The sequence below is a fragment of the Atractosteus spatula genome, chromosome 1, assembly GCF_055471065.1.
Source record: "Atractosteus spatula isolate fAtrSpa1 chromosome 1, fAtrSpa1.hap1, whole genome shotgun sequence".
Lineage (NCBI taxonomy): Eukaryota > Metazoa > Chordata > Actinopteri > Semionotiformes > Lepisosteidae > Atractosteus > Atractosteus spatula.
Window position 1 is genome coordinate 58656041 of NC_142706.1, and position 16763 is coordinate 58672803.

Genomic DNA, 16763 nt, shown 5'->3' on the forward strand with positions numbered 1-16763 from the left:
ACCGTGCATCATATCTCTCTCCTGCACAGGGCAAGAGTTCAACTTTTGGACTTTGTCAGATTCGGAATTCTAGAAAACTGGGATGTTTTACAGGAGCAAAGGTCAGCCACAATAGTAAAATACTCTTTAGGAATTAGCCTTTTCAACACTGAGAGAAGGAGCTTAGGGTAAATACACATACCTGTATGAATACAGTACTCACCCGCACAAACCCAGTACACATCTATATTAACATAGTACACACAGTAGTCATGCTTATGAATACAGCACTTGCCAAAACAAATACAACACTCACCCATATTAATCTAGTACTCATCGGTTCCAATACGGAGAATAAGGCCAGGGACAGATGGCGTTGTGTAGCTATGCTTCTCATTTTCTGAGTGCTTCACACATAGGAGGGCCCCACTGCCTCTCCCCACCGAAGAGCAGCCCCACTGCACAGCAGCTCAGGGCAGGAGAGACACACTGCTGCTCCAGGGGGTGAAGGGGGAGCTGGAGGGGGGACAGACTGTACAACCTAGACTGTAATTTAGGCAGGACACCAGACTCAACACCCCTAAGCTTTTTAGTGTCCTGGGATCTTCAATGACCATACTGTTATATTGGAACAGGTAAAGGTTTATTCCATGCTACAAGGAAATGAGACATATTTCATCTGTGGAGACTTCTACAGGTGTGAATACCAATACTGTGGTACTGGTCTAGGACTTTTGGTCCAAAGGCAAGAGCACTACCTACCAGTCCACTAACACCACTCACAGTATAACAGAAATCTGGATTTCATAACAAGGCTATCCATAAGTCCACTGACCAGACACAGGCTTGCTGAGATGTGTTTCGAACATGGGGGGAATGTTTTTCTGTTTTTCAGATGTAGCTTCAGGTACAGAAATTCCTCTTAATCTCTTAATATTGTTACTTTGTGAATCCGAGTCTCTTTCAGTTCACATTTCAGTAGAACACTCCCTGTAAGACAGAATGGAAACTTTAATTCAAATAACTAGAACATTTTAACATGTGTTTTACACTCTTAAGAAGTCAGGGGTCTTGTGCAAGAAGCACTGTTTTTATATGTACTTTGCCATCAAGAATAAAAAAGTCTTGGAAACCGCCAAGAAGGCCTAAATGGCAAACAGTTCAATAAAACGGTCAAGAAAAGAACCAGGAGACAACAGGAGCAGGATGTGGAGAAAGAATTTCACACACTGTAGCATTTGGTAAAAAACTGACAGGTTTCAGTTTTAATGTCACATCTCAACAGGCTACTGTTCTATTTATATACAATCACTCTCCTTGTGGAGAGATAAAAAAGTTATTCATAAAAAAAACAACTACAGAAGGATGTAGCACAACAGTTTCTCTGGTGATTCCGAGTTTATCACAGATTTTCTCAAAGGTTTCAGAAACCTGAACGCGCGACGACCTTGGGGTACGCCGCCGTCAGGGTTCGAGACGAGAGGAGCTGCTCTGAAACGCGTCCCTGTGCGCAGACGCACGCCGCGTCAGAAACACTGCCCTCTAGGGGAGACGCACAGAGCAGCATCTCGAGTCATGAACTGCCCAGACTGGGGCAAGCAGTCAGTTCAAAGTCCGTTCCAGCTCCCGCCTCCCTGAATAGACACCGATCGCAGCCGGCTCAGTGTCGCGGGCAGAGCGTGGCTTGAGAAATGCCGTCCCAGAAACTGCACTGGTCTTTTTTTATCCGGAAGGAAAGCAGGGGGTGGGAATGACAGGGAGCAGGAATGAAAAGCAGAGCGAAGATGCTGAAATAAAGTGAAAGGCGCAGGACAGCTGCCGGCCTGGCCAGTCTGCACAAAGGCCTGCGAACTGCGGGAATGCAGACCAGCGATGCGAACACGAGAACCCATCGTGTCGGTCAGATTCCTGGCTGGAATGAAAACCAGGAGACGTAGCGGCTCTCTGGGAGCAGGAGTGAAGATCAGTGCCCCAACTGGTTAACTGGTCACTGGGAGGATCAGCAGTGCTGGGGGAACGGCAGACCGACAGGGGGGTGGGATGGAGGTGGAGAACAGGAGGGAGGAGGCAGAGAGATGAACACGCCGAGGGGACAGAGGCAGGAAGGGGGGGGGAGAGGAGGAGACAGGAGGACAGGGGAGAGGAGCAGGCAGAGGGACAGGGAAAGAGGAGTAGAGGAGACAGAGGGAGAGGGGGAACAGGAGGACAGGGGAGAGGATCAGGCAGAGGGACAGGGAAAGAGGAGTAGAGGAGACAGAGGGAGAGGGGGAACAGGAGGAGAGGGGAGAGGAGCAGGCAGAGGGACAGGGAAAGAGCAGACGGAGAGGAGCAGGAGTGATCAGGCGAAGATGGTCTCCTCTCTCCTCTTCTTGGTGAGGATGGTGCCGGGCTTGTGCTGGGCATCGGGGTGGTTGGCCAGCTCGGGGGGGCAGGTGGACACGGGACTCTCCAGGATGGCCTGCTTCAGGTCGTAGAAGACGGACGCATCCTCCTTCGTCAGGAAGGTCATGGCTATGCCGCTCTTCCCGGCACGCCCCGTCCTGCCGATACGATGGATATAATCTGGGAGAGAGAGAAACCACAGGGATTCAGTCAGTGCCTCCTCCTGGGAACCAGGTCACCAGAGACAAGTGGACAATGCAGGACTCCCAATCTCCCAATTTCTTCCACTTCACACTTCAAAGACACTTAATTAGTTAACTGGCCTTCAATCAGGTCACTTGTCCCTTAGTCGTCAACTTTTCAAAGGGACTGTAATGATTTCCTGCTGCCAGAAATCAGTTTCGGGATAAGAAAAGGGAGCCTCCATCGAGGAGGAGGAGGAGGGAGCGAGGAGCTGACCTTCGATGTTCTTGGCCATGTCGTAGTTGACGACCATGGACACGTCGTGGATGTCGATGCCTCTTCCTGCCACGTCGGTGGCCACCAGGATGTCCTTGGCGCCGGCCTTGAGATTGGACAGGGCGAACTCTCTCTGCTCCTGGCCCTTGCCGCCGTGCAGTGTGCAGGCGTTGTACTGCGGGGGGGGAGAGGAGACACACAGGCGTCAGTTGGGGGGGGGGGGGGGGAGGTGGTAAAGACTCATGGGGCAGATGCCAGGTCACCAGGAAATATCTTACCCCCATCTTCTCCAGAGACTTGGCCAGCACATCGCAGCCCTTCTTCTGGTTGACGAAGATGATGATGGGCGGATCGAAGCCCCTGGACAGGACCTCCAGCAGCTTCTTCCTGTAAAGTCCAGAGCAGAGGGGGCTCAGAAATACAGCACATGACCCCAGCTGAACACTCAGGTTTGCAAGTGGAACCGCTTTCCTCACTAGTGCACAGATTCCAGTACTAAATATGGATCCTCCCCCCTCACTAGTGCACAGATTCCAGTACTAAATATGGATCCGTCCCCCTCACTAGTGCACAGATTCCAGTACTAAATATGGATCCGCCCCCCTCACTAGTGCACTGACACTGATTCCAGTACTAAATATGGATCCTCCCCCCTCACTAGTGCACTTATTCCAGTACTAAATATGGATCCTTTCCCCAACACTGGGGTACAGACTTCAGCGTGTTCAGCTGCTGTCCATGAGCACTGAAAGACAACACTATATGGGGACATTTAAGTTTAAAGTCCACCTGAGGATTAAGAGAGCACTTAGATCACTGTTCTAAGCGACCATGTGATCACAGCCCTGATCTCTACTGGCTCAGAAACGTCACTGTCGCTGCAACGATTAATTCAAGTAAATCAGAAGCCGCAGTGACCGTCTGCTCACCTCTTCTCTCCCTCCGACATCAGCAGGACCTTCTGCTCCACCCTCTCGTGCGGTTTGCCTGCAGAGCCGATGTAGACCACCGCAGGGCGCCGCAGGTAGCTGCGCGCTAACCGCTCTACCGCCGGGGGCATGGTGGCTGTGAACATCACCGTCTGGGACAAAAAGAGCGGCGCTGATTAGTGCAGCTGCATGAACACGGTACTTTGTCAAAAGCAGTATCACTGCTCTGCTCTTGTGTTGGGGGCTGCGCCAGGTGTGAGCGGAGCGTCCCCGCCGCCCGCGCCTGCGCCAGGTGTGAGCGGAGCGCCCCTCCACTCGCGCCTGCGCCAGGTGTGAGCGGAGCGCCCCGCCGCCCGCGCCTGCGCCAGGTGTGAGTGGAGCGCCCACGCCGCCTGTACATTGGCCCAATGTGTCTACACAGTGGATACTATGCCAGGTGTACACCTCACCTGTCTGTACTTGTGTTTTCCAGACTCGAAGTTCATCATCATCTTCTCCGGGTCCTCGGCCTCGTCGGTGTCCGGCTTCTGATTGGTCACGGGGATGTACTCCAGGATCTTCTGCACGTCCGGCTCGAAGCCCATGTCAATCATGCGGTCGGCCTCATCCAGAACCACGTATGTACAGCGGCTCAGAACCAGGTACCGGTTCTCCAGAACGTCGATCAGTCGCCCAGGTGTGGCAATCACAATCTGCAGGCCAAACCACACGTCAAGCCCAACGGAGAACACAAACCACTCCAGCCTGTTTCACCCGCAAAGCAAACAAGCTGCTCTTCTGCTGCAGCTCCTACTATTACAGCACTCATCACAAACAACGATGAGCCGGTACACAGGAGTGAAGGAGCTGAATGAGTTGACTGGTGTGATGGCCTTCAGACTCAGCAAGGGAGCGCTCTCGACACTAACATTAATGGTCTTGCTGGAGAAATGGAGGAGAATTACAAGTTGCTGGGCATCACCATCTCCCACACTCTTAACATGGCAGGTCAATACCAGAGGCTGCTCTTTCTGGGACAGTAAAAGAAGTCTGGAGTATCACAGAACTGTTTTGACCTTCTCTGTCACTGTGTGGTTCGGCAACCCTTCAGCCCAGAACAAGAAGCAGCAGGTCCTGTGTATCAAGAGCAGTGTATATCACCTCCGAAATCGCAGGATGCCACCTTCCCACTGTGGACTCTCTCTGTTTTTCTAGACCAAAACCCCCAGGACCCTTCCCACCCTGCACAACCTCTGTTTACTCTCCTCCCCTCTGGCAGGCAGCTCAGGTCACTCAAGACTGGGACTGCCCGGTGTCACAACAGTGCAACAGAGGCCCTACCCAGAGGCTGGGAGAAGCCTGAACGCTGCAGTTTGATTGTGAAACTGATGCACAGCTCGTCGTTATTTTATCAGGTCTCACTGTTATTTACTGTATTACCGGTGTGTGTTTAGGATGGTATGTAAAGGTAGGTGGGGCGAGTGCTGTTTATTACTGGCTTTATGTTGAGTATTTGTACTGATGTCATGTAGTGGCATGAGCTCACCAAACCAGATTCAATGCAAACTGGTTGTTATGGCACTAAAGCACTGATCCCGAACCCGAAATGGATCAAACCGCTGTGCAACGGGAGCCCCTCCCCCCTGCCCGGCCCTCACCTCGCAGCCCATGCGCAGGCGGAAGCCCTGATCCTCGCGGGATATCCCACCGATCACCGCCACTGTGCGGATTCCCAGCGGCTTCCCGAACTTGATAGTCTCCTCCTCGATCTGCTGGGCCAGCTCACGGGTCGGCGCCAGGATCACTGCGTACGGGCCCTGGTCCGAGTCCTCGATCCTGAGAGAGCAGGAACGTCACCCTCAGTTTGACCTCTCCAAAACTGGCACAGGCCTGTGTGGACTGAGGACGCCCTCCACCCCACCGTCACCCTGAAACTGGCACAGGCCTGCGTGGACTGAGGGCGCCCTCCCCCCCACTGCCACCCTGAAACTGGCACAGCCTGCGTGGACTGAGGGCGCCCTCCCCCCCACTGCCACCCTGAAACTGGCACAGGCCTGCGTGGACTGAGGGTGCCCTCCACCCCACCGTCACCCTGAAACTGGCACAGGCCTGCGTGGACTGAGGGCGCCCTCCCCCCCACTGTCACCCTGAAACTGGCACAGGCCTGCGTGGACTGAGGGCGCCCTCCCCCCCACTGTCACCCTGAAACTGGCACAGGCCTGCGTGGACTGAGGGCGCCCTCCCCCCCACTGTCACCCTGAAACTGGCACAGGCCTGCGTGGACTGAGGACGCCCTCCACCCCACCGTCACCCTGAAACTGGCACAGGCCTGCGTGGAACTGAGGGCACCCCATTCCCCTCTGCAAGGGAAGACAGCTTCATGAAAACTGATCTACAATCCTTGCAATCCAATCCCCCTTGAGGATATTTGTTACATTAAAACTCCTGAACTGTTCAATTGTGTAGCAGGCTAATTACAATGCAGGTTCTACTGAAAGTATGCAGTGCCGTTCAGTATAAGCTATGGGCATGTATGAGCAAAAGATCTTAGAATATGTCCTGCTACCTGAATTTTTTCAAGTTGCTTCTATTAAATGCTGTCATAAACTTCAAATCTCCCAGTTTGACTGCTCGTTTAGCTCAATAGAGTAAGAATTAGTTCTTGAACCAAAAATCACAAGAGGTAATGGTGGGCAGGAGCAAGATGAGGAAGCCCTGGGGAAAGAGATCCAGCAGGGGGCGCTCTGTCTCTCACCGGTCAATCTTGGGCAGCGTGGTGATCCAGACCAGCAGGGGAATGAGGAAGGCAGCCGTCTTCCCGCTGCCGGTCTCGGCGACTCCGATGATATCCCGGTTCTGCAGGCCGATGGGGATGGCCTGTCTCTGGATGGGCGTGGGCTCCTGGAATCAGAGCGCACGGCAAACGTTAAACTGGAAGCTGGGGAAGACCGGCAAAGAGACTGGGACAGCACGTGTTCACTGGAACTGTGGAAACTGATGTGCTGAGCTGCCCAGCTGGACAGAGAGAAGCTGTGGGAGCAGCACACTATACACTGTATGCAGCAAGGAGCAGGAGGGCACGTTTCAGCAGCACTCCTAAACGGGCCCCACACCGCTCCTTCGCTCTTAACGGCCCGAGCGGGCTGGCTGGGGTCCGGGGGCCCACCTTGTAGCCGCACTTGTCGATGACCTCCAGGATGTGGGGCGGCAGGTCGTACTCCTTCCAGTTGCGGATGGGGTTGGGGATCTTGCCGCCCTTGGTGGTGATGCTGTAGTCCTCGCGGAAGATACGCCAGTCCCTGTCCGTCATCTCCTCCAGCTTCTTCTGGGACCAGTGCCGGTCGTCCCAGCGCTGCTTGGCCTCCTTCTTCCGCAGCTTCTTCAGGCGCAGCCTGCGGGGGGGAGAGAGAGAGAGATGGGAGTTTGGAAAGGGGGATAATGGAGAGAGAGAAGCGAAGAACAGAAACAGGAGAGAAGACGCGAGAGGGGGAGGGATCACAGCAAGTTCAGTGAACATCAGGTGGAAAGCGCTGTGTGGACATCAGGTGTGTGCAAGTGTGCGCTCCACTCACTCTTCCTGCTCCTTCTCCTCCAGAGTGCGCCTCTTCTCCATCAGGTCGCCGTAGAAGCGTGATTGCTCCCTCTTCTGCTGCTTCAGGTCGATGCCGGCGATGAAGCCGCGGCCGTACAGCTGCACCTGGTGCCTCTCCTTGTACCTGAGAGACAGCGGGGCAAAGGGGACAAAGCTCACACTGTCAAACTCACGCCCTGTTACATCCCCACCACACCCTCGTCCCACACCTACCACACACAGCCACACCCTCGTCCCATCACGTGACACCACTATCACAGTAACACTCCTCTCAAATCCAACCACTTAGTCCCATCTCTACCACACACAGCCACACCCTCGTCCCACCCCTACCACACAGCCACACCCTCGTCCCACCACGTTACACCTCTATCACAGTCACACTCCTATCACACAGTCACACTCCTCTCAAACCCCACCACACAGTCCCACCTCATTACACCCCTATGACACAGTCACACTCCTCTCAAACCCCACCACACAGTCCCACCCCATTACACCCCTATCACAGTCACACTCCTCTCAAACCCCACCACACAGTCCCACCCCATTACACCCCTATCACAGTGACACACCTCTCAAACCCCACCACACAGTCCCACCCCATTACACCCCTATCACAGTGACACTCCTCTCAAACCCCACCACACAGTCCCACCCCATTACACCCCTATCACAGTGACACACCTCTCAAACCCCACCACAGTCCCACCCCATTACACCCCTATCACACAGTCACACACCTCTCAAACCCCACCACAGTCCCACCCCATTACACCCCTATCACAGTCACACACCTCTCAAACCCCACCACAGTCCCACCCCATTACACCCCTATCACACAGTCACACTCCTCTCAAACCCCACCACACAGTCCCACCCCATTACACCCCTATCACAGTCACACTCCTCTCAAACCCCACCACAGTCCCACCCCATTACACCCCTATCACAGTCACACTCCTCTCAAACCCCACCACACAGTCCCACCCCATTACACCCCTATGACACAGTCACACTCCTCTCAAACCCCACCACACAGTCCCACCCCATTACACCCCTATCACAGTGACACACCTCTCAAACCCCACCACAGTCCCACCCCATTACACCCCTATCACAGTGACACACCTCTCAAACCCCACCACAGTCACACCCCATTACACCCCTATCACACAGTCACACACCTCTCAAACCCCACCACAGTCCCACCCCATTACACCCCTATCACACAGTCACACACCTCTCAAACCCCACCACACAGTCACACCCCATTACACCCCCATCACACAGTCACACTCCTCTCAAACCCCACCACACAGTCCCACCCCATTACACCCCTATCACAGTCACACTCCTCTCAAACCCCACCACACAGTCCCACCCCATTACACCCCTATCACACAGCCACACTCCTCTCAAACCCCACCACACAGTCCCACCCCATTACACCCCTATCACAGTCACACTCCTCTCAAACCCCACCACACAGTCCCACCCCATTACACCCCCATCACACAGTCACACTCCTCTCAAACCCCACCACACAGTCCCACCCCATTACACCCCCATCACACAGTCACACTCCTCTCAAACCCCACCACACAGTCCCACCCCATTACACCCCTATCACACAGTCACACTCCTCTCAAACCCCACCACACAGTCCCACCCCATTACACCCCTATCACACAGTCACACTCCTCTCAAACCCCACCACACAGTCACACCCCATTACACCCCTATCACAGTCACACACCTCTCAAACCCCACCACACAGTCACACCCCATTACACCCCTATCACAGTGACACACCTCTCAAACCCCACCACACAGTCACACCCCATTACACCCCTATCACACAGTCACACTCCTCTCAAACCCCACCACACAGTCACACCCCATTACACCCCTATCACAGTGACACACCTCTCAAACCCCACCACACAGTCACACCCCATTACACCCCTATCACACAGTCACACTCCTCTCAAACCCCACCACACAGTCCCACCCCATTACACCCCTATCACAGTGACACACCTCTCAAACCCCACCACACAGTCCCACCCCATTACACCCCTATCACAGTGACACACCTCTCAAACCCCACCACACAGTCACACCCCATTACACCCCTATCACACAGTCACACCCCATCACACCTCGCCAGACTCCTACCACACACCGTCACACCCCATTACTCATCACAGCCGCGGTCCCTGGGAGCCCCCCAGCCTCGCGAGCCCTTACAGGGGGTTGTAGTCGATGGAGGTGTCCTCGGAGGCGTCCCACTCGAACACAAACTTCCTGTCGTTCAGGTGGCGCGTGCGCCGGCGCTTCTTGATCCCGCCGAGGTACCGCTCCTGTCACACAGGCAGACAGACACCGCCGATCAAAACCGGGCTCTGCCCCGGGGGCCCGAAGGAGCCCAGCCCCAGGAGACACGGGGACGCCAGACCCCAGGGCCACAGGCCCGCAGCCAGAGCTGAAGGACAGCGCCAGCTCTTAACCCTTCGCCTGCTGCGACTGCCCAGGGACGGGGGTAAATTGAACCAACTAGGTGAATATTTCGCAGGTCGCTTAGGACGCAGGGTGGAACCGAGACCCGGGAGATCGGATTCCGGACCGGGACTGACCTTGATGGCCTGCAGCTCCTTGCCCTTGTCTTTCTCCTCGCGGATCTTCTGTCGGCCGTCGTCTTCCTCCGTGCCGTTGTTCTCCCTCTCCATCCTCTCCCGCCGTTCGCGCCGCTCTCTCTCCTGAGGGTCTTCTGCGGACGGACAGACAGGTACGGGCCGGCTAGACAGACAGCCCTCCACACCCGGGCAACCCGACGGCCTCACAGAGCTGCTGGCCGATACGGTGGTGAAATCGGGGTGCGCGCGGAGCTCTGGGGCGCCAACGCTGTGATTCCACAGATTTCCCATGTGGCACAGTGCAGCCCTGTGCGCTGCTGTGGTGAGTTTGCTTCTCAGGGGCATCAGGGTGGCAAGAGCTTGGCTCCCCCTGTGTGTGTGTGTGTGTGTGTGTGTGTGTGTCAGTGCGGTAAGAGGTCAGCGCCCCCAGTCTGTGTGTGTGTGTGTGTGTGTGTGTGTGTGTCAGTGCGGTAAGAGGTCAGCGCCCCCAGTCTGTGTGTGTGTGTGTGTGTCAGTGAGGTAAGAGGTCAGCACCCCCAGTCTGTGTGTGTGTGTGTGTGTGTCAGTGCGGTAAGAGGTCAGCGCCCCCAGTCTGTGTGTGTGTGTGTGTGTGTGTGTGTCAGTGAGGTAAGAGCTCAGCTCCCCCAGTCTGTGTGTGTGTGGGTCAGTGCGGTAAGAAATCAGCGCCCCCAGTCTGTGTGTGTGTGTGTGTCAGTGAGGTAAGAGCTCAGCTCCCCCAGTCTGTGTGTGTGTGGGTCAGTGCGGTAAGAAATCAGCTCCCCCAGTGTGTGTGTGTGTGTGTGTGTGTGTGTCAGTGAGGTAAGAGCTCAGCTCCCCCAGTCTGTGTGTGTGTGGGTCAGTGCGGTAAGAAATCAGCTCCCCCAGTCTGTGTGTGTGCGTGTCAGTGTAATAACAGGAGTGAAAACGTGGTGCAGAACTCAGGCAGGTGTGAAGTATGGAAGTAAGAGGCAAAGACCCCAGGAGCCTCACCCAGCATCTTCCTCCCGATGTCCTGGAACACCCTCCTCTTCCTCCTCTCGTCGTCTATTATCCGGCGCCGCTCCTCCACCTCGAGCTCCCTCCTGCGCAGGGCCTCCGCCTCCCTCTCCGCCCGGGACAGGAACTTGGGCTGGGGGGTGGGGGGGGGGGAGGGCAGGAGAATTAGAGAGAACAAAAACAGGAGGGAAAAAACATCCTGTAAAGCCTCGCAGTGGGTAAATCTGCGAGCGTATGGGGAAACGGGGGACGGGCTCCCAAGATCTGCTCAACACCCACCATCGGCCACATCAGGTGCAAATTCTTCCCTTGAATCTTACAAATACAACAGCATGGATTACAATTCAAATGATGAACCTAAACACCCTGAAGAGTAGAATACACTCTTATTAATTCTGTGGTTTGATTCCATAGATTTAAAAATAGTGAAAAAAAATGAGAGCTGAACACGCGTGTGCAGGTGCACGCGAGAGATACGCTTCTCAACACCCAGCGGGGTGGGGAGACGCAGGCGTGTGTGGGAGATGCGTGAGGCGGGGCAAGACTACAACAGAACCACAGGTTGTGGGGAAACAGGGTGCCTTTTAAGTTCCCGCAAACAGGACCATGCTTGGGAAGTCAGGTACATGAGCGCGGCCCTCCTCACCTTGGCTTCTGCCTCCTCCTCTGCTTTCTTCTTGGCCAGGAGCTCCTCTAGGGACAGCGGCTGAGCCTGGGGGGACAGAGAACCGGCCGCTGTCAGTGCAAATGGGCAGGGGAGTCACCCGTGGGCTCTAGGGTAGGGCGCCCCCTAGAGACCTGGAGGACATTCAGCCATAACCCCCAATCCCATACCAGGACATAAACTGTGTTGTCTCCTGCTCAGCAGGCGATTCCCACCTTTTCCTTCTTCTTCTTCTCCTCCTCTTCCTCCTCCTTCTTCATGTCCTTGTCCCTCTTGAGCCGGACATCTCTGGACTTGGGAGACGTGCTTCTGAAGAAGATGAACGGGTTGAAAGAACGGGCCTGACACCAGCATTGATAAAGTCAGCCCACCGCCAAAGCACCAGGAGAATGATGGGATAGAGCCCACTGTGGCACACAGGGCTCTCCATGTGACCATGTGTTTCAAATCTATTTTATTATATTTTGCGTTGTTACATCCATGCAGCGAAAAGGCGGTGCTGTGTTATTATTAATATTTAATGTTGTTATCCAGAACGTCTCACACGTTAAGATCTGGAAAACAAGCAGATCATGAAAATGACACCCCAGGGAAGGAAGTGGCCTACCCCCAATATACAACAGCACCCATCCATATTTTAACCATTCTTCCAATTCAGGGTCGTGGGGGAGCCAGAGCCTGTCCCAGCAAGGAAAAAGGTGCAAGGCAGGGTACACCATGGACAGGACGCCAGTCCATCACAGGACACACACAGACACACACACTCGCACCAGGGCCAACTGTCCCAGAAGCCAATTAACCTTCCAGCATGTCTTTGGACTGGGGGAGGAAACGGAGCACAGAGGAAACTCAAGGGAACCTGGGAAGAACATGCAAACTCCACACAGATAGCAAACCAGGTCCAGAATTGAACCCAGGGCTTCACAGGGATTGCGAGAAACAAAAGTCCTATCCTGCCGAAAATCTTTGTGCCTGTGGGTGCTCAGATCCTGCCCAGGAGCAAACAGCAGTGATGACTCTCTTGACCCACACTACTGAAGACTAGAGAGGAAAGGCTCTAAGAGGCCTATAAATGGAGAGCACTGTTATCCCCACTCCACGGCCACTTCAAGCCACTGCTCAGCAACTCCTGTGCTGGAGTACTGAAGCAACTATCGTTCCATAGCAGTCTGATCCATACCGGGTTTTACCCACTGCAGGGTTCTTGCATGCAAACCAACAGCAGTGTTTCATATCCAAGACTTATCTCAGAGCAAACTGCACATTCAGGTGTGTGACACCCATGGAATATTAAACCGCAGCCTGTCCCCTCCGTCAGTCCAGTCTGCTGCTGGTAAACCCTGGTACGGATCCGAGTGCCGTGCAACGGGAGCCTTCTCTGCGTCCCTGGCCTGCGCTCACCTGGATCTTCTGCGATCCTTGTCTCTTCGGTGGCCATCCTTGTCCCGGTCCTTCCTGCTCCGATCACGGTCCTTATCCCTCTCTCTGTCCTTGTCCCTCTCCTTGTCCTTTTGGCGGCGCTCTCTGCAGGGTGGGCAAAAACAAATCAACATGCAGCCATTCCCAGGCGGAACACTTCCGTGTCCCATATCCAGCTTTCAATACAATTTCAAACTTTATTAGTATACCCAGGAGAGGGGGGGGGACGTTTCACAGCATGATCCAACATAACCCTCACCAACAGAGAGGTCATGTGACTGTGGTGACTGAGCCAGAGCAGAGACAGGCACAGTACAGAGTCTGGGCAACACAAACACTGGGCAAGCAGCCCAGACAAAAACCAGGAGAGGCAAATCCAGGAGAGAAGCACAAAACCCAAGGCAACAAACACAGCAGAGGTGGAGCGAAAACTGAGGCTGAAGCAAGCTTCTGGACCGAGCACTGAGCGAGGAGGGAGGCCGGCAGAAATCACGGATCCTGGGAACAGGAGGGAATGGCGATCAGGGAAGTGGCGCGGTAGAGAGTAGACACAGGAAACTTCTGCTGCAACAGAAACATCGTAGCTCGGGGCGCTGGTGCCAGAGAACACAAGACACCTGCCGCCACACAGCGTGCAAGAACTGCATCTTCGAACAGCAGAATCTTACTGTGCCTCACACAAATCACAAGGAACACAACCTCTCTAAACAATTCGTTTACATTATTCAGAAATGAAACTGCTGTGAGGATAAGCGCTTTCCTACACTTATCACTGTTACACCTGGGGGCACAGAGGGAAGAGAGGGGGACAGTCACACCCCCACACTGCTGCACGTCTTCATGAGAGCCCCCTGCTTGTAGAGCATGTTGAACTGCTTCTGATCTTCACTATTTCCTCCAGCCTATTACAATGTGTAGCTCAGAATTAACCGTATGACAGATAAAGTAGTATATTAAGGCACATTCAACAAAAAACCTGAAAAAAAGACCTGAATAAAAGATTTATTGAAATGTGCAGGTGGGGAGCTGCGTCAGCATGCGCAGGCTGCAAAGGAACAAGAAATAGGTTTATCCCATGCTGAAAGGAGAAGAAAGAGAACACATTTCGGCCGTGGAGCCTTCTTCAGGTGTCAGAAAAAGACTTTTCACCATGGTATAAACCTATTACTTGTTCCTTTATTAAAATGTTTCGATACAGTTCTGTCCACCTTTAAAAAGCTCAAAGGCCTGAGGAAGAAAACCTGTTTCCATGTCCGAGAGTTACAGTGGGTATAGAAAGTCACCACCTCCCTTTCAGAATTTGTACCTCTTCTGAAAATAAAACCAAATGAAATTAGGCTTGTTTCATTTTTATTTACACACAGTAACCCACATTAGCCAAGTGAAAATAAAATTCTAAAACCTTCTGAAAATTAGTATTAGAACAGTAAAATACCTTATTTGGATAAGTGAGCACCCCCCTTACAACTGCATTTGTGAACGTGCTCAGGTATAGCCAATCCCCTCACAGACCACACAGCAGACTCACTGGCTCCCACCCGTGATCGACCGTGGCGATCTCGATTAGTGCAGAGTAAAAGCAGCCCGCCCACCTGTCCGCGGATTTGGAGCGGCTCCGGGATCTCTTCCGGTCCCGGGAGCGGTGGCGCTTGCGCTCCTTGGCCGGCGAGGCCTTGCGGTCCCGGTCGCGCTCCCGGGAGCGAGATCGGCTGCGTTTCTTCTCCCTGTCCTTCGGCCCCGAGGACTCTCCCTCCTTCTTGTCCGAGGAATCTCCGGCCATCCGTCAGCTGGGTCGGGCTGGGGGGCAATTAACACACAGGCGCATTAGGCACTGGGGGCCTCACAGTCTGTGGGTAGCTCAAGGGGTCCCCAACCAGCCCCCAGTGATGGTGGAGGGGACCCCAACCTGAGCCCCCATGGTGGAGAAGGGGTGGGACCCTAGAGGAGATCCTTTCAGGGACGGGCTGGTTCCACCCTTCAGGCCTCTGCTCTCCAGGCCAGTTAAGTCAGAGATCCCAGTGTGTTTCCTACTGGGTGTCAGGCAGGCTGGGCACTCAGTCAGAGTTGGGGGAAGAGGGGCACCTCCAGCTCCTCCGAGTTCAGGATCAGAGGACTCACTCAGTGGGGGGAGCTGACTCCCCCCACCCCTCCCAGTCTGACAGGGCCACGATCCCTGGAGCCAAAGGAGAACCCACCCGCAGCCCAGAGCAGGGGAGTGGACCCGTTCCTGCAGGGCCCGCAGTGGCCATCACAGGCGCTTAGCCACTGACAGCACACAGGGCTTATAGTGGAGGGGAGGGCGTTGTTGGATAAATCAATGTTGTTGCGGTCCACGACTGGGTGGTCCTCTGTGTTCATGCCTCACACTGAAACAGCCTGAGATTAAAGTCACAGGGCACCAGACAGCCCACAGACACGTCTGGAGCAGAGGTGTCTAAACCCAGCTCCTGCAGCTGCTCCAGCCGGGACTCTCTGTTACACAGCTGACCGGATTATTTAACTGCACTAGGGCAAGACCTGTAAAATCACTACAAACAAGAGGAGAGGCACTGCAGCCGCTCAGGAGTTAATTAATCCGAGTTCCTCATCCAGCAGTTTCTTGTAAGAAGCCAGGGTATCGGCTCCAACAGCATGCCCAACACCCCCACCACTATTTGTGTACAGCAATGCCTCCTGTTCTCGGTTTAAAATGCACTTCCACGTGGTTTTCACGTAGCTGTAACCTGGAACTTGCACCTGAAGTTTTATTTATAAATAAATGGCCCTTTAACGAATTGTTCTCAGTTGTAAAAGCTGTAAAAAGCCCTCGCGTAACACCTGATTTTTGCCTGTGTAAGAAAACAATAAGGGTCGCTGCTGGAAAAGAAAAAGGAAATGGAGCAGACACCGGCCCTCCAGAACGTCTGACTGAGACCGTGTCAAAGTTCGGGATTTACAGTAAAAAACTACGACACCGTGGATTTAAAAATTAAAAAGCAATAGTGTCAAAGCTCGATGGCGTTCGACTTGTACAAACGCAGACCTGCATGTAAACATGAAACAACGACAGTCTTCGTTTAATTCTGAGGTAAAACACGGCGGATTCACTCAACTCTAATGCGAACACAGCACGTCTGCAAAACAAAATGGAAACATCAACACAACGAAACGGGGCTCTACGTCTAAACAGTATTTCTAAAAAATAAATTAGTATATTTTCCATGATTTAGGTTACAGACTTTAAAGAGTAACCCAGGAGCCGGAGAAGTTGATAAAACAGATTATCTTACCTTCTCAAATATTCCAATCCTCTCTGATCACCGAACTCACTTCGTTTCTACCAAGCCGCCATGTTCTGCGAAAGCGGAAATGCGACTGCTTCGAACAATGAATTCTGGGAGCTGCAGTGTTCTAGGCGAGAGTCCTACAGGAAACTACGGAGTTATGGACAACAATTCCCAGAAGACTCTCTACATGTGTCGTCATCTTATAAGGACATCATTTAAGCCCTCTAAACATATGGACATCGTAGTACACACGTATTTTCAATATAGTTACAAAGCCAGAACAGTGATAATTAAACCATTGTAATCAGGATCAAATCTATTTCCTACTCTTTATCACTTTCAGCAGTACATTAATTACAGTCTACTGCAAGTAACCTCTAAGTGAATTAGAAGCAATATACCGTATCTGCAGCTGTATTCCACACATCCATTTTCAATCTACTTCATCAGTGTAGAGTT

The 16763-nt window shown here is 53.4% G+C and overlaps 1 protein-coding gene across 2 annotated transcripts; it reads right to left on the reverse strand.

Annotated features, from left to right (window-relative positions):
• Positions 1 to 1216: 1216 nt before the first annotated feature.
• ddx23 (DEAD (Asp-Glu-Ala-Asp) box polypeptide 23) lies at positions 1217 to 16392 on the reverse strand. Of its 2 annotated transcripts, none has more exons than XM_088912818.1 (17): positions 16308 to 16392; positions 14631 to 14835; positions 13021 to 13143; positions 11835 to 11928; positions 11602 to 11667; positions 10950 to 11088; positions 9960 to 10093; positions 9574 to 9686; positions 7301 to 7444; positions 6895 to 7120; positions 6484 to 6629; positions 5387 to 5564; positions 4199 to 4441; positions 3750 to 3901; positions 3099 to 3207; positions 2821 to 2995; positions 1217 to 2541 (listed from the first exon to the last, which is right to left on the reverse strand). In XM_088912818.1, exons 2-17 carry the CDS (start codon positions 14816 to 14818, stop codon positions 2318 to 2320), a joined length of 2454 nt encoding a protein of 817 aa, XP_088768944.1. In that variant the 5' UTR covers positions 14819 to 14835; positions 16308 to 16392; the 3' UTR covers positions 1217 to 2317. The 2 variants fall into 2 exon arrangements, with proteins under 2 accessions (XP_088768944.1, XP_088768953.1); XM_088912827.1 differs by having other exon boundaries at positions 11835 to 11925; positions 16308 to 16382.
• Between the last annotated feature and the right edge of the window lie 371 nt (positions 16393 to 16763).

Excerpts from the sequence above, each read along its gene's own strand:
- ddx23 (XM_088912818.1), bottom strand. The coding sequence starts at position 14,818 with ATGGCCGGAGATTCCTCGGACAAGAAGGAGGGAGAGTCCTCGGGGCCG. Across the intron at positions 7,121-7,300 it reads GAGGAGAAGGAGCAGGAAGA|GCTGCGCCTGAAGAAGCTGC; the intron begins GTGAGTGGAGCG and ends TCCCCCCCGCAG. Across the intron at positions 5,565-6,483 it reads ACGCTGCCCAAGATTGACCG|GATCGAGGACTCGGACCAGG; the intron begins GTGAGAGACAGA and ends CTGCTCTCTCAG.